Raw genomic sequence first — 24976 nt, forward strand, 5'->3', positions numbered from 1 at the left:
AAAAAGTAGGTATACATATTCACCAGAATAGCTAGGACAGCCTACAGCAGTGGTTCTCAACCTTTCTAATGCCGCGACCCTTTAATGCAGTTCCTCATGTTGTGGTGACCCCAAACCATAAAATTATTTTCATTGCTACTTCATAACTGTAATTTTGCTACTGTTATGAATCGTAATGTAAATATCTGTGTTTTCCGATGGTCTTAGGCTCTACAGCAGTGGTTCCCACAGGTTGAGAACCGCTAGCAGGGTCGCCTAAGACCATCGGAAAATACAGATATTTACATTATGATTCATTAATAGTAGCAATGAATCCACAGATTGAGAACCGCTAGCAGGGTCACCTAAGACCATCGGAAAACACAGATATTTACATTGCGATTCATTAACAGTAGCAAAATTACAGTTATAAAGTAGCAACGAAAATAATTTTATGGTTGGGGGTCACCACAACATGAGGAACTGTATTAAAGGGTCGTGGCATCAGAAAGGTTGAGAACCACTGGCCTACATATATTCAATCCAGAAATATAAACATCTCCTAATTCTGTAAGATAATCAACATAATTTTTGTAGTTCTCAAAACTACCCAAGAAATGTGAGTTCTGATCAGGTTACAAATTTAGAATGACTGAACCTGGCTAGCTGCAAAGGTCCCAAAAACTTCCAAATTAAGTTCCTTGTCATTAACCTATTGAAGATTATGGTAAAGAGTGGGCAAAAAAGTAACTTAAATAAAACAGTAACCTATGTAGTTAGTATACACTGATATGGCTGAGAATAAACACTAAACATGGTTTACAAAATGTTAAATTCCTCACTTTTGCAGGTCATGCCATATTCCTTACATTTCAGTGATAGGTGCTCCATTACTATGGCACCCTATGACTCCAGTTTCTCTCTAGTTCCAAGAAGGCAGAGTTTGGCGATCCTGATTCTAACCATTATAGGAGATAAGGACCCCAAACTCAAATTCCCTACGTCTATAGATTTCCCTATCTCCCTAACAGCATCAGAGAATATCCCTCTCCTCCTGGAATTCCTTAATATTGGTATAAGATATTCCACTAAAAGAAAAGTATTATGAGGCCTGGTTTTGTGTTTTTTTTTTTTTTCAGAGTTAAAACATAACTCAAATATAAGATACAATGAAAAAATGAGGTATCTTCATAGGTCTTTGAAATTTAGTAGAAATGAAACAATCAGAAGACAAACAATGGAAGAGAGATTTTGTGTATTTGAACAAGCTTTGGACAAAAGAAAATAATTCTGTTTCATCAAGTTTTCAAAATGACTAAGATTGCACTCTTGATCAAAGTGCTTAATGATGATAAAGGTAATAGAATAGATGATAGGTAACTGCTTATCATTAACTTAGGATTCTTTGAAATTATTGGCATGAAAGTCAGAAACTTGTAAAGGTTTTTTCCTATTGGAGGCTACTCCTCCCAAACAAATCCCACCACAAAGAAAGCATTTTAAAGATTACACTCAACTAGAGACTCATTTCTCCCTAATTTGGGCTTCCGCATTTGGCGCTGATGAGGGACACTGAACTGGAGTGGCACACAGGTATGGAAAACAGGAGTGAAGCCGAACCTCACTCCTTTTTTAAGAATTTACAACTTGTTGCAACTAATTCTGAAGCTGTATTTGAAAGTATGACCATACGACATTAACTTGCACTGAGCAAACATGACCATATAATGGTTGCCAACATTTGGTTTACAGCTTAAACTAGTGGATTCGTGTACATTGAAAGGAAATTTATTAGAATATTTTAATATCACTATTCTCCCTTTTTCTATAATAGAAGTGTCGTAGATTAAAGAAAATTAGTAAAATGTATATAAAATAATAAATTGATTAATAAACAATAACATGATATAACAACAAAGACATGATATAAAAACAACCAAATTCACAATCGGCAATAACAGATCAAAACACACGCGTGTGATTGGTGCCAGCAAGAGCTTTATAATGTATCGCGCATGCATGAGCCAACGTTTATTTTTAAATTGCCAGTGCACGTCATATGTAGCAGCCTGTCAAGTCAGTCAGATGGTCAGACAAACGTACAGTCGGTCACTTTGCCTTTTATATATAGATGTTAATAAAAATTTTAAATTAAAAGAAAAAAGAATTTACAACTTTCTCTACAACCCTTTACTACCAATGGCCACCACCACCTTCCAAATGGATACATGAAAATGAGGAATGTGGAAAATACAATTAATAATACAAGAATAAACTCTGTGTTTCACAGACTCACAAAAGTAGGTTTCAGTTGTATGTATGGAAAAAAAATTAATAAATAATACAACAAACTCTGTGTTTCACATATTCACAAGTATAAAGCTACTTTTGCCCACCTCTGCATATACATAGTTAGAAAATAAGTGTGACAATGTATTTAAAACATTTTTATGCCAAAATATCTTTTCCTAAATATCACATGACAAGAGTTGAAGCAACAGAGGTACAATTCTATTTAAAGTAATGAAAAGCATTAAGGAATACATATTATTTATAGAATATCATAATAAAACAGACATTTTGAGGTCTTTTGTACACATCCCAAATCAACTCAATTATGATATTAAATAATTTCTTAAACTTCATATAAATCTTTACCCTGGATATTTCGTTGAGTAAATGTTTTTAGTTACCCATACCAAAAAATATATGTGTTAATTATAAACTTCTATTGCTATAATTTTTGTTAAAAATTATATGACAAGTACTTTTAAATTATAGTCTATTAAAACTATACTGTTTAGTGAACAAAGTTACAAAAATGTATATTAAAATGAACCCATATTCATCAGGAAAAAAATTACATTATGTACATGCATAGGAAAAAATATAAAATATATCCACAGAATATCAATAAAAATTATCTGTGAGAAATAGAGGCCATTTTCATCTTCTGATACACACTTTCTCATTTTCTACAATGAATACATATAGACATATTTTAAATCTTATTAACCTATCTATGTAAAAACGTAATTAAGCTAGAATAAAACTGAAGGTTTCTTTTTTCCCAAGGCACCGTTTATACCTTCTTATTACTTCTGCTGTCCCAACTTTCTAACTAGAATTAGAATCTAGGCAAAAAGGTAAGTGAAACCCAAGATTGGCAGCCTTAACAGAGTAGAAAGCAGAAATTAACAGTGCCATCAAATTTGTCTTACTTTCCCATTCTCAACAAATGGTAGTTTGCAATGCTCACTGGCTTATGAGCAATAAAAAAAGGTTTTCTCCTGAGAAATCTATATGTTTTTCTTACAGAAACCTAGAATAATGGTTTCTTTCAGCTCTTGTTTATTAGCAAAGTTGCCTCCTAAGTAGTGGGCTGGCCATTAAAAATCAAAGTCTGGGGGTAAAAGCAAGAGAGGGCAGTTTCCCTCTCCCTTCCCATTCAGTGGGAGGTCCCATCCCTAGAACATGTATGAATACAAACAACATCAGCCTAAGAACAGAGAAATTAAATGAGAAAAAATATATTCACCACTAGATGTAATTATTACTATATTTATCTTTAAAAAAAGAAAAAGAAAAGGTCACCCTCAGTAGCTTTTCAATTTTAACACTGTTACTGATAATATTCAGAAAAAAATCAAGAAATTAATCTGAACAAAAAGAGACCAGCAAACTCTTATGTACATGTTTATAAAAAGCATGCTGAATCCCACAGATGATAAAGGAGAGTGATATATTTGATACTGTAAGCTAAAAGAATTATACTCATTTTAAATATTGAAAAGAAGGATTTTTGGATTCAAAATAATTTAACCTTTTCTTTTTTTGATGCATTCATAGTAATGATATATTGTACTATCATAATTATACTTAAGTATTCCACATTGACTAAAAATCAACAATATGTCTTTTAAAATAATCAATTACCAAGAGCATTACAAATAATCTTTCATCAAAGTTTGATAACAACTGATAACATTATTTAAGTTTATTTGTAATTTATTTTACTTGTTGGGGGGTTACATTACCAAACTGTTTATAGTAATAAACAATACCAGCACCAATTACACTGAAATCTAAGAAATCAAGGTCACATTTTCACTCCCAGGTAAATTAAAGACAATAAAATGTTAAGCAATCTTAATATAGAATAAATATCCTTCAGAGAGCTAAAATAGTTGTGACGATACCATAATTGACTTTTTTCTAAAGTTCAAAAACTGGCTGCCAAATTAAACAATACATTATCAGGGACTTTTAAATTATAACAGAAGCATCAAAATAATATATTAAATCTTTTTTAAAATATTAATCTATTTTATAGGACTTTTGCAATACTGCTAACTCCTAGTAAAAGAATATAGATTTCATATAAACCCGACTCAACCTTTTTTAGGAATACTTCTCAACCACCAGAAAAAACATTCCAATACAACAAACTTCTTATTTTAGAATGAGTATATACCAAGATCCTTTTGTAAAAAGAAAGATTTTTCTTGCACAGAGTTGTCACCTAAAATATAGCAATTTGGGGCAATCACCCACAGTTCCTGTTTTTCTGAGAATAAATTGCTGCCAAAGAGGTGAAAGGAGATGGAGATGGCCTGCCAGTCGGTGCTAAAAAGAAACTGAGTCGCTCATTCACATACTCAGCACAGAAATCTCACCATCCCCAAGCACACAAGAGTGGGACCAGCAAAAGCTTCAGTAACGAGTCTCTTGTATCTTCTAGCAGGGGTGGGGAAGGTCCAGCCCAGGGGTAGTAAAAGGCCCCTGAAATCATTTGGTCTGGCCCTTCCAAGGCAACTGCAGGCGGGACTAGAATTTCAATATATCTTGGAGCTTTTTTCATAGTAACATACATTTATATTAAGTGAATTATATTAAGCAAATTATGTTTAAATATCCAAATGGCCATTGGCAAAAAAAAAGGTTCCACACCCCTGTTCTATAGGCTCCCCGCAGACTTCCATTACCTTTTTGTATCATCTTCTCCCCTTTTCTCCCTCAAAACTGCCATGCTTAATATCCGTTTTAGCCATATTTCACCTATATAACAATGGCAAGGGTCATGTTATCTACCCACCATTAATGAAAACAAAAACTATCTATTTGTCTTCCATCTATGCTCCTCCAAAAGTCCTTCCAAAGACAGGGACAAGGAGAAATGTGGAAGATGAGGGATACTTGAGATCATAAGAAATGCTAAAATGTCCACTGTGAATATAAAATAAAAATACATTTTCTGTAAAAGGCATTTCAATCTGAAAAATTGATCCCAGGGCCTCTGCTTGGGTTGCCAGGGGGCGTGGCTGGCCTGCAAACCACCACAGGCCCCTCGCCCAGGCCGCCTCACACCCCAAGGGAACCCCCACCCTGATCCGGGACACCCTTCAGGGCAAACCAGCTGGCCCCCACCCATGCACTAGGCCTCTATCCTATCTCATAAAAGAGTAATATGCAGATTGACCATCACTCCAACACACAAGATGGCTGCCCCCATGTGGTCAAAGATCCTGCCCCCATGTGGACACAAGATGGCCACCACAAGATGGCCAGCAGGGGAGGGCAGTTAGGGGTGACCAGGCCGGCAGGGGAGGGCAGTTAGGGGAAAACAGGCTGGCAGGGGAGCAGTTAGGCATCAATCAGGCTGGCAGGGGAGTGGTTAGAAGGTGATCAGGCTGGCAGGCAGAAGCAGTTAGGGGCAATCAGGAAGGCAGGCAGGCGAGCAGTTGGGAGCCAGCAGTCCTGGATTGTGAGAGGGATGTCCGACTGCCCATTTAGGCCCGATTTCACCGGGATCGGGCCTAAACAGGCAGTCGGACATCCCTTGAGGGGTCCCAGATTGGAGAGGGTACAGGCTGGGCTGAGGGACACCCCCCCCCCCAGTGCACGAATTTCGTGCACTGGGCCTCTAGTATATATATAAATCCCTAAAGACTTCATCAAAAAAACTATTAGAACTAATCAAAAAACTATTAGAACTAATTTAGTTACAGTTGCAGGATACAAAAACAATATACAAAACTCTGTTGTGTTTCTGTACACTGATAAACTATCAGAAAGAAAGAAAACAACCCAATTTACAACTACATCAAAAAAGAATAACCTAGGAATAAATTTATCCAAGGAGGTGAAGACCTGTGCACTAAAAATTATGAGACATTGATAAAAAACAAAAATTAAAAATAAATAAAACTGAAGACACAAATTAATGGAAAGATATTCTGTGCTCATGGATTGGAAGAATTAATATTGTTATAATGCCCATACTACCCAAAGCAAACTACAAACTACAGATTCAATGCAATCCCTATTAAAATTCCAATAGCATTTTTTACAGAAATCGAACAAAAATCAACTCAAAATGGAATAAAGACTTTGAATGTAAGACCTGAAACCATAAAATTCCTAGAACACAGATGGTAAGCTCCCTGAGATCAGTATTGGTGATGATTTTTAGGATCTCAGACCAAAAGCAAAGGCAACAAAAGCAAAAACAAACAAACAAACGGGACTACATTAAGCTAAAAAGTTTCTTTCTACACAGAAGAGGAAACCATTAACAAAATGAAAAGCAACCTACCAAATGGGAGAAAATATTTGCAAATCATGTATCTAATAAGGGATTAATATCTAAAACATATAAAGACCCCATACAACTCAATAGCAAAAAAAAAAAAAAAGAAAACAAAACAAAAAAACCCCACATACAAACAAACAAAAAATCCCTAAACAATCTGATTTTAAAAATGGGCAGAGAATCTGAGTAGTTATTTTCCAAAGACATACAGATGGCCAACAGGTACATGAAAATGCACTCAGTATCACTAAGCATCAGAGAAATGCAAATCAAAACCATAATATCACCTCTCACCTGTTAGAAGGCTATTACCAAAAACACATGAAATATAAATTGCTGGCAAAGATGTGGAAAAAATGGAATTCTTGTGCACTGCTGATGGGAACATAAGTTGGTATAGCTATTATGAAAAACAGTATGGAGTGTCTTCTAAAAATTAAAAATATAACTACCATATGATCCAGCAATTTCACTTCTGGGTATTTTATCTGAAGAAAAATGAAAACACTGACACAAAAAAGATATATGCACCCCCATGCTCACTGCAGCATTAGTTACAATAGCCAAGATATAGAAGCAACCTAAAGTGTTCATCAATGGATGAATGTATAAAGAAAATGTGGCATACACACACACTGCAATATTATTCAGTCATAAAAAATGAAATCTTCCCATTTGTGACAATATTAATAAACTTGGGAAGTCATTACGTTAAGTGAAATAAGTCTGAGAAAGGCAGATGCTATATGATTTCAATTATGAAGAATCTAAAACAAAACAAACAAAAAACAAACTCATAGATACTGAGCACAGATTGGTGATTGCCAGAGGTGGGGAGTGGAGGGAAGGAGGGTAAAGGTGGTCAAAATAACTCCTGGAAGTATAATGTATAGTATGGCAACTATAGTTAATAATACTTTATTGTATATCTGAAAGTTGCTGAGAATAGATCTTAAAAGTTCCCATCATAAAAAAAAACAAATTCTAACGATGTGTGATGCTGGATGTTAAACATGAACCTTGCTGTTGTTATGTACGTGAAATATGCCTAGAGTTATTGTAGTGATTATTGCTTAACTAGAGGCCCGGTGCATGAATTTCATGCACGGTGGGGTGGTTGTCCCTCAGCCCAGCCTGCACCCTCTCCAATCTGGGTACCCTACCGGGATCGGGCCTAAACGGGCAGTCGGACATCCCTCTCACAATCCAGGACTGCTGGCTCCCAACTGCTCGCCTGCCTGCCTTCCTGAATGCCCCTAACCCAGCCGTGGGCAAACTACGGCCCGTGGGCCGGATCCGGCCCGTTCGGCTGTTCTATCCGGCCCGCGGAGCCGAAAGAGTGGAGGGTTCTCTTGCTCTCCCCTCCGCTCCTTTACTTTGAATTTATATTAGTTCACACAAACACTCCATCCATGCTTTTGTTCCGGCCCTCTGGTCCAGTTTAAGAACCCATTGTGGCCCTCGAGTCAAAAAGTTTGCCCACCAGCCGAAACCGGTTTGGCTCAGTGGATAGAGCGTCGGCCTGCGGATTGAAGGGTCCTAGGTTCGATTCCGGTCAAGGGCATGTACCTTGGTTGCGGGCACATCCCCAGTAGGGGGTGTGCAGGAGGCAGCTGATTGATGTTTCTCTCTCATCGATGTTTCTAACTCTCTATCCTTCTCCCTTCCTCTCTGTAAAAAATCAATAAAATATATTTAAAAAAAAAAAAAAAAAAAGTTTGCCCACCCCTGCCCTTACCGCTTCTGCCTGACAGCCTGATCACCCCCTAACCACTCCCCTGCCAGCCTGATTGATGCCTAACTGCTCCCCTGCCAGCCTGTTTGCCCCTAACTGCCCTCCCCTGCAGGCCTGGTCACCCCTAACTGCCCTCCCCTACAGGCCTGGTCCCCCCAACTGCCCTCCCCTGCAGGTCTGGTCACCCCTAACTGCCCTCCCCTGCAGGCCCGGTCACCCCCAACTTCCCTCCTCTGTCAACCTGGTCCCTCCCAACTGCCTCCCCTGCTGGCCATCTTCTGGCGGCCATCTTGTGTCCACATGGGGACAGCCATCTTTGACCACATGGGGGCAGCCATCTTGTGTGTTGGAGTGATGGTCAATTTGCATATTACTCTTTTATTAGATAGGATATTAAAAAATACACTTTCTCTGAGATAAAATAAATGAAAAAACTTATCACTGGATTTAAAAAAGAGGAAAACCCATTTGGGAGCTTACTATGTGCCAAGTATTATAGGAATTATATGAATAATTTCAATTCATCCTCAAATTTTCTTATTCATTCATAAGAGCTCCATAAAGTCAACACTTATTATGATCCTTTTTTACAGATGAGGAAACTAAGGTCTAAAGAAGTTAGGTGTTTTCCCAAAACCAACAAAGCTAGTACTTGAAGAAGCTGAATTATGAAACCAAATAATGTGATTTCATAGCCCATACTCTTAAAAGAGTATTATGTTATACAAAAGTTATATACCGTGTAAGGGAAATGTACTTCCTAACTTTTTGTGTGAAAGAAAAAGGTTAGTAGAAAAAAGTTATAGATATATCCCAAGAAGGCTTTGTTTATCCTGTCACATCAGGGTATAAAAGACGAGTTGTTTTGTTCTTAATGTTTTCATATGGAAGGGGCAGAGTAAATACTGGTTAAGAACATAAACCTGGTTTAAATCCCACTTTTGCCTTAGCCATACCCCAATAGTTTGTTACCTAATCTCTAGGCCTGTTTCCTTCTCTGAAAATATAAATAATTATACCTTTTCTTTAAATAAAAATCACCTTAATAGGCCTGCATGGCTCAGTGGTTGACCGCTGACCTATGAACCAGGAGGTCACAGTTCAATTCCAGGTCAGGGCACATGCCTGGGTTGCAGGCTCAATTCCCAGTGTGGGGCATGCAGGAGGCAGCCGATCAATGATTCTCTCTCCTTGATGTTTCTATCTTTCTCTCCCTACCTCTCTAAGATCAATAAAAAATTTTTTTTTAAAATGGGTCATATTTGTATTTTAAAAATTGGCTTATTTAAAAAAAATAAATAACTGGAAAAATGCAACTGCTGCTACCACCCAAGTACTGAACAGATTTGAAACCATCCAGGCGAACACACTCACTTATATTCAGAAAAGCTAGCACAGTTTATAAAAAAATGTTACTAAATACTGCTATTATGTTATTTGAGAATGTATCTAAAAAACATTGCTACTTGACCACTTGTTCTTATAATGACAGATGAATTTTCAGGAAGTTAAGCATATTAATTATCCAATTTGTAACAATAACTGAGGTTGCATTCAGCTCTTTGCTACTAAACACTACATGGATATAAACTAGTAAAATACATGGTCTCTGCCTTCAGGAGTTTATAATCTAACTAGAGGCCTGGTGCACGAAATTCATGCATGGATAGGGTCCCTAGGCCTGGCTGGCAATCAGGGTCGATCTGTGGGATAACCAGCAGGGCGATCAGGGGGGCCCCCGCTGGCACCCGCCTTGGCCAGCCTGGCGCTGCCTGCTCACTGGCCCTGCCCCCCAATTACCCCACTGCCAGGGGAGGCGACCAGCGGTGGCAGCGGCAGGAGGTGGCGCTGCCCACTCACCGGCCGGCCCTGCCTCCCGATCACCCCACCGCTGCCGCCGGTTGCCTCCCTCCGCGGGGCAACTGGCGGGGTGATCCAGGGGCCCCCGCTGGCACCCACTTTGGCTGGCCTGGGGCCTGCAGGCTGAGGGCAGCTTCTGCGTTGAGCGTCTGCCCCCTGGTGGACAGTGCACGCCATGGGGACCAGTTGTTCCACCGGTCATTACACCGTTCAGTCGATTTGCAGATTAGGCTTTTATTATATAGGATTGTTAAGACAAAAGTATCACACATGAAAGCTCCATAAAAAAGAAAGACATTTACATTTTATGATCCATAAGAGTAACAGAAAAAGATGAGTATAAACTGGAGGATAAAAGATTGGTGAGACTCTCAAGTGGCCTTGAAGAGTAATTAATATTTAGACTGATAGAGAGGAAAAAGAGGCATTCCTGATGTAAGGTAAGCATGCAAAGGCAAAATGACCAAAATAAACATGACATGCAAGAGACTGTCTAACTATGAGAACTATCTGAAATATATTTCATTTTGAAGGGCACATAATTTATAAAAGAACTGGCTTTGAAAATTTGTTTTAGCAGATTAAACGAGATAATGAGCCACTAAAGCAATGTTCTTTAAAAATAAAATAATATAATATATATATTATTGATTTCAGAGAGGAAGGGAAAGGGAGAGATAGAAACATCAATGATGAGAGGTAATAACTGATTGGCTCCCTCCTGCATGCCACCTACTGTTATTATACTCACAACCCAGGCATGTGCCCTTGACTGGAAAGGAACCCAGGACCATTCAGTCTGCAGGCCGTCACTCTACCCACTGAGCCAAACCAGCTAAGGCAAAAGCAATGTTCTTAAAACAAATCTTGAATAAAAAATACAATCAAAAAAATTGTTTTATATTTCATTAAATTTTACTTTTAAAATACTACAGTGTTAACTGTGGTTTAGTATTTTTTTAAAAAGAGATATACTTTTAGAAATAAACACTGAAATATTTACAAACAGTGATATAATTCTTTGTTTCAAAATAATGGGAAGGGGAAAGGTGGGTAACCTTGAACTAATAATTGTTGAAGATTGATAAAGTCTCTACACTTTTCTGGCCACGACTTTTTTATATGCTTAATATTTTCTTATTTCTTTTTAAAAATTTACCTTTATTGTTGAAAGTATTACAGATATTCCCTTCGTTTTTTAATTTTGTGTTTTTTTTTCCATTGACCCCTCCATCCTGCACCTGTCCCTCCCAGGCCTTCACCACACGATTGCTTAATATTTTCTTTTACAATATTTTTAACCTACCAAATTCGAGTACTACTGGCGGGGGGGGGCGGGAATCAATATTCACATAGTGATTAATTGTATTCTAATATTTCCACAAATCTATTTTTTACAAGCACTTAAATATGATAAAAGACCGGCATGAAATAGACTTTAAGGTCTACTAATTAAAACTTTACAAACTAAAATTGAATTTAAGAAACTCTGCTTGTGTCAGAGGGAGAGGAAGAGAGGGCATCTGTAATACTTTCAACAATAAACGTAAATTTTAAAAAAAAGAAACTGCTGTTTCAGAGAAGTCTTCATAGCTATTTTAACTCAAAATAGTTTTATTGTATACTTTCATTGTTTTAAATTTTAGATAATGGCAAATTCAACACAAAGCAAATACATTATTAAAAAGTTTATCTCAATCTTAAGCCACTTTGCTTTGTGGTTTCAGATATTGTAATGTAAACTTTCATGCAGTGACAAGGTTAACACTACATATCTACATGCCTCTTAATGGAAGTCAATACCAAGAACACATGGCATTACCCACCCATCCCCAAAATAATGATGTCAGGGACTAATTCCATTTTACTTCTTCCTATTACCCACAAGCAGGTGGCAACATAACGCTAGTTTCAACAAAGCAAATTACCCTTCTTCAGAAACAGATGACCACTGCATCAAACCCCTGAACTCTTGCAAAGAAACTATTTGGTTTCACTCTGGAGCAAAGATATTTTATGAAAGATAACTATCATTCTGATTGTGCATTTCTTGAACTTTAACAATAAAAACAAACATTTATTACACCCAGCACTGTGCTACATATGTTATCTCAATTTTACAGATGAGAAAAGAAGCTTAGAAAGATTAAGTTCCTTGTGCAAAGACACACTGACTATGTGTTGGAGACAGGATCTGAATCTACATCAATCTTACCTCAATGTCCCTGCTCCTAATCACCTCACTCTATCATTTCCCACAAAATTAAACAAATCTACCATCAATGGTATAGATATAAAGGTATAATATAATCTGACTTAAATCTAAAGCATCCATCAAATCTTAAAGTAGACATATGGGGTCATTATCTTTTTAATAAATAAATTCAACAAAAAGGATATAATCTATAAATAAAAGACTTATTTTTCTTCTCCTTATTTTACTATATTAATTCTACATAATAAAAGCCTAAGATGCTAAGTGTCCAGTCGCCCGTTCAACCAATCAAAGCTAATGAAATGCTAAGGCAGTGGTGGGCAAACTGTGGCTCGCGAGCCACATGCGGCTCGCAAGCCACGGTGTGCCGCTCTGTTGTCTAATGAGTTTGCCGACCACTGACCTAGACTCTCAATTCCAATAATTACAGGCTGTTGTTGTTCCTTGTGATGAAGCCCCTATCCCAGTGGTCGGCAAACTCTTTAGTCAACAGAGCGGCAAACCGCGGCTCGTGAGCCGCAGTTTGCCGACCACTGTGCTAAGGCCACTCAATCACTCGCTATGACATGCACTGACCATAAGGGGACAGCTGACCAGTTGCTATGACGTGCACTGACCACCAGGGGGCAGACGCTCAGACTGGTAGGTTAGCTTGCTGCTGGGGTCTGGCTGATCCGAACTGAGTGAGACAGGCCAGACACACCTTGGAGCCCTCCGGCGGTCCTCCCTAGCCCCAATCGTGCACAGGTGGGGTCCCTCGGCCTGGCCTGCGCCCTCTCACAATCCAGGACCCCTCAGCGGATGTTGGAGAGCCGGTTTCCACCCATCCAGCAGGGCAGGCTGAGGGACCCCACTAGTGCACGAATTCATGCACCAGGCCTCTAGTAGTTTTATAATGAAAAAAACCTTTTAAAAATAAATTTCAGTTTCAAATGAACTTTTCTGACATTGAATAAGTCCAAAATTTCTTATACAAAGGAAAGTTTCTCACTGAGTTTGAAAGAAAAGGTGGTTAAATATCTTCAAAGTTAAATAGCAATAAATTAAAATATTACTGTCAAATGTGAAAGCCAACCAATCCAATCTTGGAGCAACATGTTTACTATTTCTCAGAGGTCCGCAGGGAAAACACTGATCAGGCCTCAACACTTCCAAACAGTGAATGAGAACCATCTGGCAAACTAGGACAATTTTTAGTTGTTTGATTTTAGTTACAGGAGTAATGGCCATCAATTTTTAAAAATCCTTCTTTTTGTGTTTATACATTCCCTCTCTCCCCCGAATGTCCACATGGGCCATTATCTTATATCAGATGACATTTTATGGCTCTGGCCTGTAGTCTATTCATATTACATTATTGAAGTAATTTACAAATTTCGGAGAGATTCAACAATAAGGGCCTGGCAATTTATTTTGCAAAGCACCTTGGCACACAAACATAAATGGTTAAAATGTTTTCCTGCAAACAGCAACATGCTTTGTACAGGGAGTACTTGTCAATACTCAACTCACCTAAACCTCACCCAAGCAAAGAGAAAATAAAGAAGAATTAAATAATAAAAACGCCAGTATGAAAGTTGCCTTAAGTGCTTTGAAAAAGGGAGGGTCCCTCAAAAGTCCCTGGAAAAAAAAAATGCAACGCTTTTTTCTCGTTCTCCTGGGGACCTAGTCAGTTGGCTGAGCTGGACTATTCCGTGCAGGAAATGACCCCGCTGTGAACTCTATGCTGAGCAAGTGAAACGCCAGTGAATTATCGATCGATCCGCCGTGGGAATTGTATCTCTCTAGGTCTTCCCTCCGCTAGGACTTCGCAGCAGGAACCTAGCGCCGAAATCCTTTAACTCCGGGACAAATCACTTGCGTCTCCTCCCCAATCCTCTCCATTCAGTTCCCGCCCGGATTCACCTGCGAGGCTGAGCGCAGGTGAGCGCTTCTTTGAACCATCCCGCCCTGACAGATGGACGACCCACAGCACAGTCACTGCAGTGAAACAGCCATCCGAAGGCGCTTTCAACCGAATCCGACTCGGCATTTAAGTGTAAATGGCTGTAGACAGATTCCCCGCCAAATCCATTCTTCTTGGAGATTTTAAAGCATCAGAAATGGTTGCATTTACACACACACACACACACACACACACACGCACACACACACACTCTTCTCCGGGATTTTCTGAAGCCACATTTGGAGAAAGTGCTGACCCACACAGACAACACAAGCATATCCGTGATCTCAATCCCGAGATCAGAGAATAGGGCAGCAGGAAAATGATGAAGCGGGGCCCCACGTCCTGTTCAAGGTTTGTCCCCCAAAGTTTCAAGTGCACATGACGCTCCTGCAGCCGGAGCCTCCAGGAGGAAAAAGAGAAGAAAGAAAGGGGGCGGGGAGCTGAGGGTTCTGAGGGAAGAAGCCGACCCAGCGCGTTCCGAGGACCGGATTTCCCTCTCCCCGTCCCCTTGCCCCCGCCCCTCCCCGGGCGCCCGGAGGAATTCCTGCCCCGCTGCGGGCTGGGAACAATGCCGAGGCCAGCCCCCGACCCGAGCGCCCGCCACTCACCACCCAAGTCAGCGCCCCGTTGCCGCCGGCTCCTGCGCCGCCCGCCTTGGCCATGGTGGGTCCTCCGCTCGCAGGCCCCAGGCCCCGCCGCCGCTCCCGCCTCCCCGCGGGCCGCCAGGCCCCGCTGCCCCGCACCGACCGCTCCGCTCGCCCAGCTCCTAGCGGCGGCGCCCCCAGCGCCCCATCGCCCAGACCCGGGAGGACGCCCGGCCGAGCCCAGCGAGGAGGCCGCGCCGCCCGCCGCCCTCAAACTCGAGGCGCGGCGTCCGCCTTGCTCGGGCCTAGTGCCGCTGAGGAAAAGGCAGAGGAGGAAGCGGGAGGAACCGGCGGCGGCTGAGCGGCAGTGGCACCTCCTCGTCTTCCTGCGGGCGCGTCCGCAAGCGGGACCGAGGTCCCGAGGTGCCGGCGGCGGCGGTGCAGGCAGAGAGCTCGGCAGGGGAGCCCGGGGCGTCCGGACGCGGCGGGGACGCAGAGGCGCCTTGTCCTTCCTCGCGCTCCGCGAAGGCCGGCTGCTCGGGCGCCGGAGTCACCGCCTTAGCTGCTGCCTCCAAGGCCGGCTTCGTGGCCCGCGCTGCAGCCCCCAAGTCCTCACATCCACACGCCGAGAGGGACAATAAACAGAGCCGCCGCGGCGGTCGCCTCCCTCTTGTCCGGCATAACACCGCACACACACACACTCGCACACCGGGGAGGGAGGGCGCGGCGGACGCCCCCGCTGTCAGTCAGCGCCTCGCCGCCCAATCGGGGCCTCGTCGCTCAGCCTCTCGGCCAATCCCAAAATTCCAAGCCCCCTGAGGGGCGGGACCCGAGGGGGAAACGTCATTGCGGGTAGCAACCGAAGGGAAGACTTGGGTTTTTTTGTTTGTGTGTGTGTGTGTGTGTGTAGGTTTTCCATCTGAAGCGAGATCGGGGGCTACTGTCAAGGGTCATTTGAGGGCGGCCAAGGGAAAGGGTCGAATTCGCCTGGGTCGATTGTAATCCTCCGAGCGTGCAGCCAGGGCATGTCTTTGCCTCGGGCCACTGGAGGTGGGGGTGAGGGGGAGGTGGCAGGAAGAAGCCGGGGCTGTCCCAAAGGAAAAGTATTTTTAAAGAGCAGTTGTAAACCACAAGCGAGACGTTGTAGATCACTGGTACCGGGAGGGCCGGCCTTGTGACCCCAGCCTCCCCAAGGACCCAAGTGAACGCTGCTGCCAAAAGAATGCTTTGCTCAGACCTTTTCCTCCATCTCCTTCCTCGCATCATCCCCAAAAGGGATACGGTCCGTTTCAAGAAAACTGCTTTTTTTAAAAAAAGAACTTAAAATGATAAGAGACACACAGAGAGCGTGCCAGGGAAAGAATTGCAGGTGGCGTTGAGGGTTCTGTTTTTAATCTTTGTTGACCTTTCTCTCTGCTCTGAAACAATGCGGAAATGTCACTGTCACTTAGTTCTCATCTGTGCACACTGTGCCTGCGTACCCCTTAGAAGGCAGGTTTGCTATTTTAAATTCCTTTCGGTGGAATTTTAAATGCACACTAAGGGATCATTTCATTCACATGAAAGCTTTCTAAGAACCAAAATTACCCATACCGCCGCGCCAAAATCTTTGGCAGATGGAAGGTGGCTTTACTTCATCCTGCTTCTCAATGTAATTCCCTTCAACAAGTATTTATTGGGCGCACAGTCTGTCACCCTGTGCCAGGCTCTGCGATGGGTTCAAAATAAAAACAGCGGTTCCTGATTGCAAATAATTTTTAATCTGGCCTGTGGGACAGGCGATAAAGGGAGTGAACTGTCACCAAAATGAGTCCTTGAGGACATGAAGTGCCACCAGCTAGTTGTGACGAGAGCTTTTTAAAAAGAAGAAACCCGTGTTGCTGCTTTGTGAAAAGGTGTTTCTGCGAACTTCTCTTCCAACTGTGTATTTCCTCTCAAGGGAAAACAAAAATGTCTCGGGTCACATCTTTCAACTGCCTTCTGAGTCCAGACGAGTGGGGAACTCTAAAACATGGGAATAATTTAAACACCGTTTTTCCTAATTAGCTCTCTAGTGGCCATGTAATTTTGGCATATTTGGAACTTTGGTTCAGAACAGTGAGACCTTTCTTTACCTTGAACTTGAGGTGCAAGCTTGTAAATCAAGACACACCAAGGCTCTGAACCTGACTAACTAAATATCTGTGCCTGTTATTTAACTTCCCTGCACCTCTGTTTGCGCCTTGTTAAAATGAGGATTTTTGCTCTTATACTTACTGTGACTTTAGATCTTCAAAGTACACATTATAAAATATGTGTACTTTGAAGATCTAAAGTCACAGTAAGAGAAGGGGTAAGTAATTTTAAAGGCTGTGAGTTTTTTAATATATATGCCTTAAGTAAAAGCTAAGCTATAAAATATAAAGCTGTCTCATTTTTGTAAACTTCGTTGTTCTAAGCCTCAGATTTTGAAATGAATAAAAATATTCAAAGTCAAAAGGTTAATTAATGAAAATCATGGTTATCTTTTCACTTGCCTCAGAGGTGAGGCATTGAGTCTATTAGCTTTCTAAATAGAAGACATGCTAGTAAATGTACCTGGTTTTATTCTTATTAAAATATTGACTTAAAGAGTCACAAATAAAAGTTGTTGACTATATGTGTGTACAGATCACCAGTTTAAAGTAGAGATTTGTGACAAATGGGAGAAGGAATCTAGATCAAAACTAACTCTTAAGGTGAAATTTCCCATGTTTCTCATTATTTTTCTTTATAACTAATACAGGGGTGGGCAAAAGAAAGTTTACAGTTGTGAATACCTAAAACACAGAGTTTATTCTTGTGTTATTAGTAATTAATGCATTAATAATTTGTATTACAACTGTGAACCTACTTTTGATCACCCCTATAAATATTATATTCCCACCAAAAAAAGTATCTCAGTTTCTGAAGAAATGTTAATGTTTTCAACTGTGTGCAGCAAACTGAACCTATACTAGTATATGATAAAATTGGTTGTACTCATCTTAAGCACAGTTTTCCCTTCTGGGGTTTTGTCAAATAATTTTCATTTACACAGTAATTATAGCAATAATTGCCTCATTAAAAAGCTTCTATATCAGGTTTGTCTTGTTTGGAATACTACTTTATTCATAGGTGTATACTATATTTAAAGATAATTTTCACCCCACACCAACACCAGCCAAAATGAAAATTACAAAAATCAAAATCAATTCTATGAATTGTAAAAATAAAGGCCTTAATTTAATTATGCTTTTTGAGTAGCTTTCATGGGAGCTTATGCTAACAACTTTACAATCTTTATTTTTTAGATCTTGCGTTTCCTTATTTTAGCAATTTAAAAAAAAAAGTATTTATTTTGCTACTGTGTGTTGGGTACTCGGACCTAGGAATTTTAAAAAGTGATAAAATTAGGTTTCTGCCTTAACTTCACACCTTGACTTACAAAGTTTTGAGCTAATCTTTTAAGCCAAAAAGCAAGTTTATATTTATTCATTTGCTATTTAATAGCTTACCTGATGAGTCACTGCTATCATTGTACTTTATACAAAGTAGGTAATTTAATCAATAAAAGGAAGTTATCTAACAAGTGTATCTCAAAACTATACTTCTAGGTACCTAGCAAATTTTCAGTAGAGTTTTCAGTCAAATCATGTTTTTGTTCCAACACTGAGATTCACTTGGGGCCTAGGGAACTAATCTTTACTTTAGTGAGCATTTAAAAATAAAATAACATTTTGCCCTAACCGGTTTGGCTCAGTGCATAGAGCATCGGCCTGCAGACTGAAGGGTCCCAGGTTCGATTCCGGTCAAGGGCATGTACCTGGGTTGCGGGCACATCCCCAGTAGGGGGCGTGCAGGAGGCAGCTGATCGATGTCTCTCTCTCATTGATGTTTCTAACTTTCTATCCCTCTCTCTTCCTCTCTGTAAAAAATCAATAAAATATTTTTTTAAAAAAATAAAAATAAAATAACATTTCAATTTAAAATTCAATGTCTGTATAGACCAATGGAACAGAACAGAGAACCCAGAAATCAACCCAAGCCATTATGCTCAATTAATATTTGACAGAGGAGGCAAGAGCATACAATGGAGTCAAAACAGTCTCTTTAATAAATGGTGCTTGGAAATTTGGACAGATATATGCAAAAAAATGAAACTAGACCACCAACTTATACCATACACAAAAACAAACTCAAAATGGCTAAAGGATTTGAATGTAAGACGGGAAACCATAAAAATCCTACAAGACTCCATAGGCAGCAAAATAGCAGACATATCTTTACAGACACAGCTCCTAGGGGAATGGAGACTAAGGAGAAAATAAACAAATGGGACTACACCAAAACAAAAAAAACTTCTGCACAGCAAAAGAAACCACCAACAAAACAACAAGAAAGCCCATGGCATGGGAGAACATATTTGCCAATGCTATTTCAGATAAGGGTTTAATCTCCAACATTTACAGAGAACTCATACAACTTAACAAAAGGAAGAGATAAATGATCCAATCAAAAAAATGGGCAAAGGATCTAAATAGACACTTTTTGAAAGAGGACATACAAAAGGCCGAGAGACATATGAAAACATGCTCAAAGTCACTAATCATCCGAGAGATGCAAATCAAAACAACGAGATACTATCTCACACCTGTCAGAATAGCTATCATCAACAAATCAACAAATGACAAGTGCTGTTGAGGATGCAGAGAAAAAGGAACCCTCCTGCACTGCTGGTGGGAATGCAGACTGGTGCAGCCACTGTGGAGAACAGTATGGAGTTTCCTCAAAAAGTTAAAAATGGAACTCCCATTTGACCCAGTATTCCCACTTCTAGGAATATATCCCAAGAAACTAGAAACATGAATCAGAAAGGATATATGCACCCCTATGTTCATAGCAGCCCAATTTACAATAGCTAAGATTTGGAAACAGCCTAAGTGCTCATCAGCAGATGAGTGGATTAAAAAACTGTGGTACATCTACACAATAGAATACTATGCCGCTATAAAAAAGAAGGAACTTTTACCATTTGCAACAGCATGGATGGAACTGGAGAGCATTATGCTAATCTAAATAAGCCAATTGGAGGGCGATAAATATCACATGATCTCACTCATATATGGGATATAATAATCAACATAATTTGATGAACAAGAATAGATCCAGAGACAAATGGTAGGGGAGGTGGCGGGGCGGGGGGTTAGAGAGCAACCAAAGGACTTGTATGCATGCATATTAGCATAACCAATGGACGGTGGGGGCTTGCCCAGGATGGGAATGGCTGGGTGGGGGGGTGGGGAGTCAATTGGGGAAAAAGGAGACATATGTACAACTTTAGACAATAAAAATAATAAATAAAATAAAATTCAATGTCTGAAATTTTACCTCTCCCTCTCACTGTGTTAATTTTTAAGGATCCTTAATAAATACAAAGTTGCTAGGCTAAGAACAAAAAGAAAAACTAGCCTAGGGTTAGCACAATGAATGGTTGTCCAGGTAATGACTATTAAATGTTTTCAATGTAATTTAGTTGGTTATATATTTTTTACAAGTGAGTTCAAGGTAGGAAAGAAAGCTACTCTTGAGCTTTGGGTATAAGTATTTCAATGGAATGTGTTGAGAGTACCTGAAACACAGAGTTTATTATAATAGATTATGAAGTCTGATTTTTGTGACTACTTAATTGTTCTAAATATTTTGTAAATATAATTTTACTTTTAAGAAGTTACTTAAGCACCAGAGGTAACAGGTGTTTATGGATGACTAAAGACATCAATGACCATCACAGTTCTACATATTATCACCACTAGGAAGACAAAGGCTAAAGGTCTTCATTTTCTACCTATAATAAGTATAGGATGTTTTGTTTTACCTTTTTTGTTTTAGAGACGTTTGCTATGATGAGCCTCTGGTAATGTCTCTAATGACTTGTCCCGATAGAAGGGATATTTCACTTATTTTAGATTATATAGATCAGCAATAACTCAGGGCTCTTTTTAAAAATAAACAACAGAAATTTATTTCTCATGATTCTAGAGGCTACCGTCTCACCTCAGGGTGCCAGTGTGGCCGAGCTCTGGTGAGGGCCCTCTTTTAGGTTGCAGACTGCCTACTTCTTATTGTATCCTGGTAGACAGAGGGCTAGAATGCTCTCTGGGGGTGCTTTTAACTATACTGAATTACACATCTTGGAGAATATAATTAGCATATGCCTTAGTTTAAAAGGCTGTTCTTGACCTTTGAAAGGGCCTAATATTATTCTTTTGAAGAAGCATTTTGTTATAAGAAAACCCAACTTTGGGGGACATTAAATGCCATCATTCACCTAACCTTCACCAATAGATTCCAGCATGTGGATTGCTATATAGTATTTGAAGTTTTTAGTTGCCCAGATCTGACTCAGTTACTCAGTAGGTTTATAAGACTCAGATCTGAAGAAATAAGACAGTGGCTACTTTCCTAACTAAAGTGTTCCATTTCAGAAGAGCTGGGAACTCTAAAGCTTGAGTTGCCAAGTTATTTTCATTCTGCAGCATATTAAAAATTTTAATGGAGATAGAGGAAGCCAAGAAGTGTGAAAATATTTACGAAAAGAATCATCTAAGATGTAAAGCCTTCAGATTAGAGCAATTTCTGGAAATGAACCAAAAAGGTACCTGGCAAGTTATCTAAGCTGATAATTAAAAAATAGAACTTTGAAAAGATACCATCTTCTACTGTTGTCAATTAACAGCAACAAAAATGCAACAAATGTTCCTATTTTTGGAATAGTTACTCCCAGATTAGACCAGATATCTTACATAATACTAGCCAAGGGGGAGAAACCAAGATGGTGGCATAGGTAGCCACCTAAACTGCTGCCTCACACAACAATTTCAAAACTACAACTAAAAGACAAAACAGACATCATCTAGAACCACAGGCTGAGTGGAAATTCTACAACTAGAAGGAAGAGAAAAGCACACTGAGACTCAGAGCAACTGCAGAAGGGAGAGGTACCAAGGCACACGCGCAGAGAGGGCAGGCAACTGAGTACCTGGCTGGCTTTCTCAAGTGGGAGGGAGACAAAAGCTCCCAACTGCACTGAACTCCAGTTCCGGGCAAGACTCTGGGGACCCAGATTCATTTGGGGAGAAACTGGACTGTCTGGCAGCGGGCAGAACTTGAGGGTGGCTTTCTCTCAGAGGTGCTTACAGCGATTACTGAGGGATACTGAGACACAGGGGCCTATTAGGGCAGGGCTGACAGGAAACCAATGCTGTCTGCTCCACCCTGAGACTCCACCCCATCCAAGCTGAGCACAGAGGCTTTTGCAGGTCTTCTCCCATAAGGGTGTCTCCAGCACAGAAGTTCTCCCATCATAGACACAGCTGATCCTCACAGCCAATTGGCCTGGAGGTCAATTCCTCCCAGTGATACCAACAACAATCAAGGCTTAACTACAACAAGACTGTGCACACAGCCCACAAAGGGGTGCACCAAGAGTGTCCACCTCAGGTAACTGGGGAGGCTGAGCCACTGGGCCCTATAGGACACCTAGTACACAAAGCCACTCTATCAACTCAGGGAAGCAGCCAAAATGCAGAGACAAAGAAACAGATCACAAATGAAAGAAATGGAGGAAAGCAAATGACTGGATATAGAGATCAAAACCATGGTTATAAGGTTTTTCAAGAATTTTCTAGAAAAGGCCGATAAATTTAGTGAGACCCTTGAGGATATGAAAAAGGACCAACTAGAAATTAAGCATACATTGACTGAAATAAAAAATATACAGAGATCTAACAGCAGACTAGAGGACCGCAAGAATCAAGTCAAAGATTTGAATTACAAAGAAGCAAAAAAAAACAAAAAAAAAACACTCAACCAGAAAAGCAAAAAGAAAAAAGAATCCAAAAATATGAAGATAGTGTAAGGAGCCTCTGGGACAACTTCAAGCGTACCAACATCTGAATTATGGGGGTGCCAGAAGAAGAGAGAGAGCAAGATACTGAAAACCTATTTGAAGAAATAATGACAGAAAACTTCCCCCACCTGGTGAAAGAAATAGACTTACAAGTCCTGGAAGTGCAGAGAACCCCAAACAAAAGGAATCCAAAGAGGACCACACCAAGACACATCACAATTAAAATGCCAAGAGCAAAAGACAAAGAGAGAATATTAAAAGCAGCAAGAGAAAAACAGTTAGTTACCTACAAGGGAGCACCCATACGACTGTCAGCTGATTTCTCAACAGAAACTATGCAGGCCAGATGGGAGTGGCAAGAAATATTCAAAGTGATGAATAGCAAGAACCTACAATCAAGATTATTCTACCCAGCAAAGCTATCATTCAGAATTGAAGGTCAGATAAAGAGCTTCACAGATAAGAAAAAGCTAAAGGAGTTCATCACCACCAAACCAGTATTATATGAAATGCTGAAAGGTTATTCTTTAAGAAGAGGAAGAAGAAGAAAAAAGTAAAGATAAAAATTATGAACAACAAAGACATATTTATCAACAAGTGAATCTAAAAATCAAGTGAATAAAAAAATCTGATGAACAGAATAAACTGGTGAATATAATAGAATCAGGGGTATAGAAAGGGAGTGGACTGACAATTCTTGGTGGTGGGGGGGGATAGGGGTGTGGGGTGAGGGAAGAGACTGGACAAAAAGCGTACACCTATGGATGAGGACAGTGGGGGGGGGGGGCGGGTAAGGGCAGAGGGTGGGGTGGGAACTAGGTGGAGGGGAGCTATGGGGGGAAAAAAGAGGAACAATTGTAATAATCTGAACAATAAAGATTTATTAAATTAAAAAATAATACTAGCCAAGATCTTTGTCTATAACCTTTCTCCTTTACTTTGAAAGTGCTGTCTGATTGTCAAAGGATCCAGAAGAAGGCCCAAGAATGCTGACTCTTCAAGGAACATTAACTCCACTTTAAATGGTGTTTGAGAAAAGTAAAAGAACAAGACCAGCCTGTTCAGCCCTGACCGGTTTGGCTCAGTGGTTAGAGCGTCGGCCTGCGGACTGAAGGGTCCCAGGTTCAATTCCGGTCAAGGGCATGTACCTTGGTTGCAGGCACATCCCCAGTGGGGGGTGTGGAGGCAGCTGATCGAAGTTTCTCTCTCATTGATGTTTCTAACTCTCTATCCCCCTCCCTTTCTCTCTGTAAAAAATCAATAAAATATATTAAAAAAAAAAAAAAAAGACCAGCCTGTTCAGTAAGTGGTGCACCATATAGTGTTAACTGATCCTAGAAAGCACCTGGCACGTAGGAGTTCAATAAATAATTGCTCGTGGGATGAATTTGAGGCATATCAAGAAGTTCCTCTCAGTGAATTATCTCACCCACTGCCCATGATGGTATTGACACTTTGTTTTTCCAAGTGTTCTTGGTTGAATACCAGAGAGCAGCAAGTACCTTATTCTTTATCAGTTTACAGCTTATCAAGAATTGGCTGAAGCACTCTTCCTCTTTAGGAATGAAAAACAGGACGATATGAGAAGGGAAAGAAGAAGAGAGATTGTGGTACCAAGAGAAAGAATGCGGGGAAGTATAGGCAGACGGATATAAGGAATGCATCCAAGCCTGTAAAACTTGAGTGGAGAAAGTAAACACATTCTGCTATGGCCTCCCTAATGCTTACTCTTCATTTCACGAAGAAGAAAATCCTCATTTACTGAGAACCCTGCTACCGGTTTGTGACAGTTACCAGGCAGGCACTTTCATACCCATTAGCTTAATTAACTGTCAAAAACCCTACGAGAGAGATTATCATTCTTATTTCACAGTGAAGGAAATGAAAACTCAGAAAGTCGCAAGCTCAGTGCTTGGTGGTATTGAAATTCAAACCCAAGTTTCACTTACTCCAAACCTCATCCATTTGTCACACTGACAAGCTGGCTACCATACTTGGCAATATAGCATATTTGGCAATGTGCTAGGAAATTGGCAATATGGCGAATAATTCTGGCCTCCAGCAAAAACCTTTGGTGGTTAAATTTTATTGTTGAACTATGATGACATGCATCTACGATTTGTATGACTAACAAGAAACCAACCCGAATCTGCT

General features: G+C 40.3%; 2 protein-coding genes across 3 annotated transcripts in view; one reads left to right on the forward strand and one right to left on the reverse strand.

Moving 5' to 3' along the window:
- TOP2B (DNA topoisomerase II beta) overlaps window positions 1-15117 on the reverse strand; it is a 63150-nt gene extending 48033 nt beyond the window's left edge. For both annotated transcript variants that reach the window (XM_080674943.1, XM_080674942.1), the window contains exon 1: window positions 14938-15117. In XM_080674943.1, coding sequence (XP_080531069.1) covers window positions 14938-14991 — 54 coding nt within the window. In that variant the 5' untranslated portion in view covers window positions 14992-15117. The remainder of the gene's footprint in view (window positions 1-14937) is intronic.
- RARB (retinoic acid receptor beta) overlaps window positions 1-23879 on the forward strand; it is a 728677-nt gene extending 704798 nt beyond the window's left edge. Inside the window, exon 11 of the mRNA XM_080674948.1 lies at window positions 23769-23879. Within this exon, the coding sequence (XP_080531074.1) occupies window positions 23769-23815 (47 nt within the window). The 3' untranslated portion in view covers window positions 23816-23879. The remainder of the gene's footprint in view (window positions 1-23768) is intronic.
- Window positions 23880-24976: the final 1097 nt, after the last annotated feature.

This window comes from Plecotus auritus, assembly GCF_963455305.1.
Source record: "Plecotus auritus genome assembly, chromosome: 6".
NCBI lineage: Eukaryota > Metazoa > Chordata > Mammalia > Chiroptera > Vespertilionidae > Plecotus > Plecotus auritus.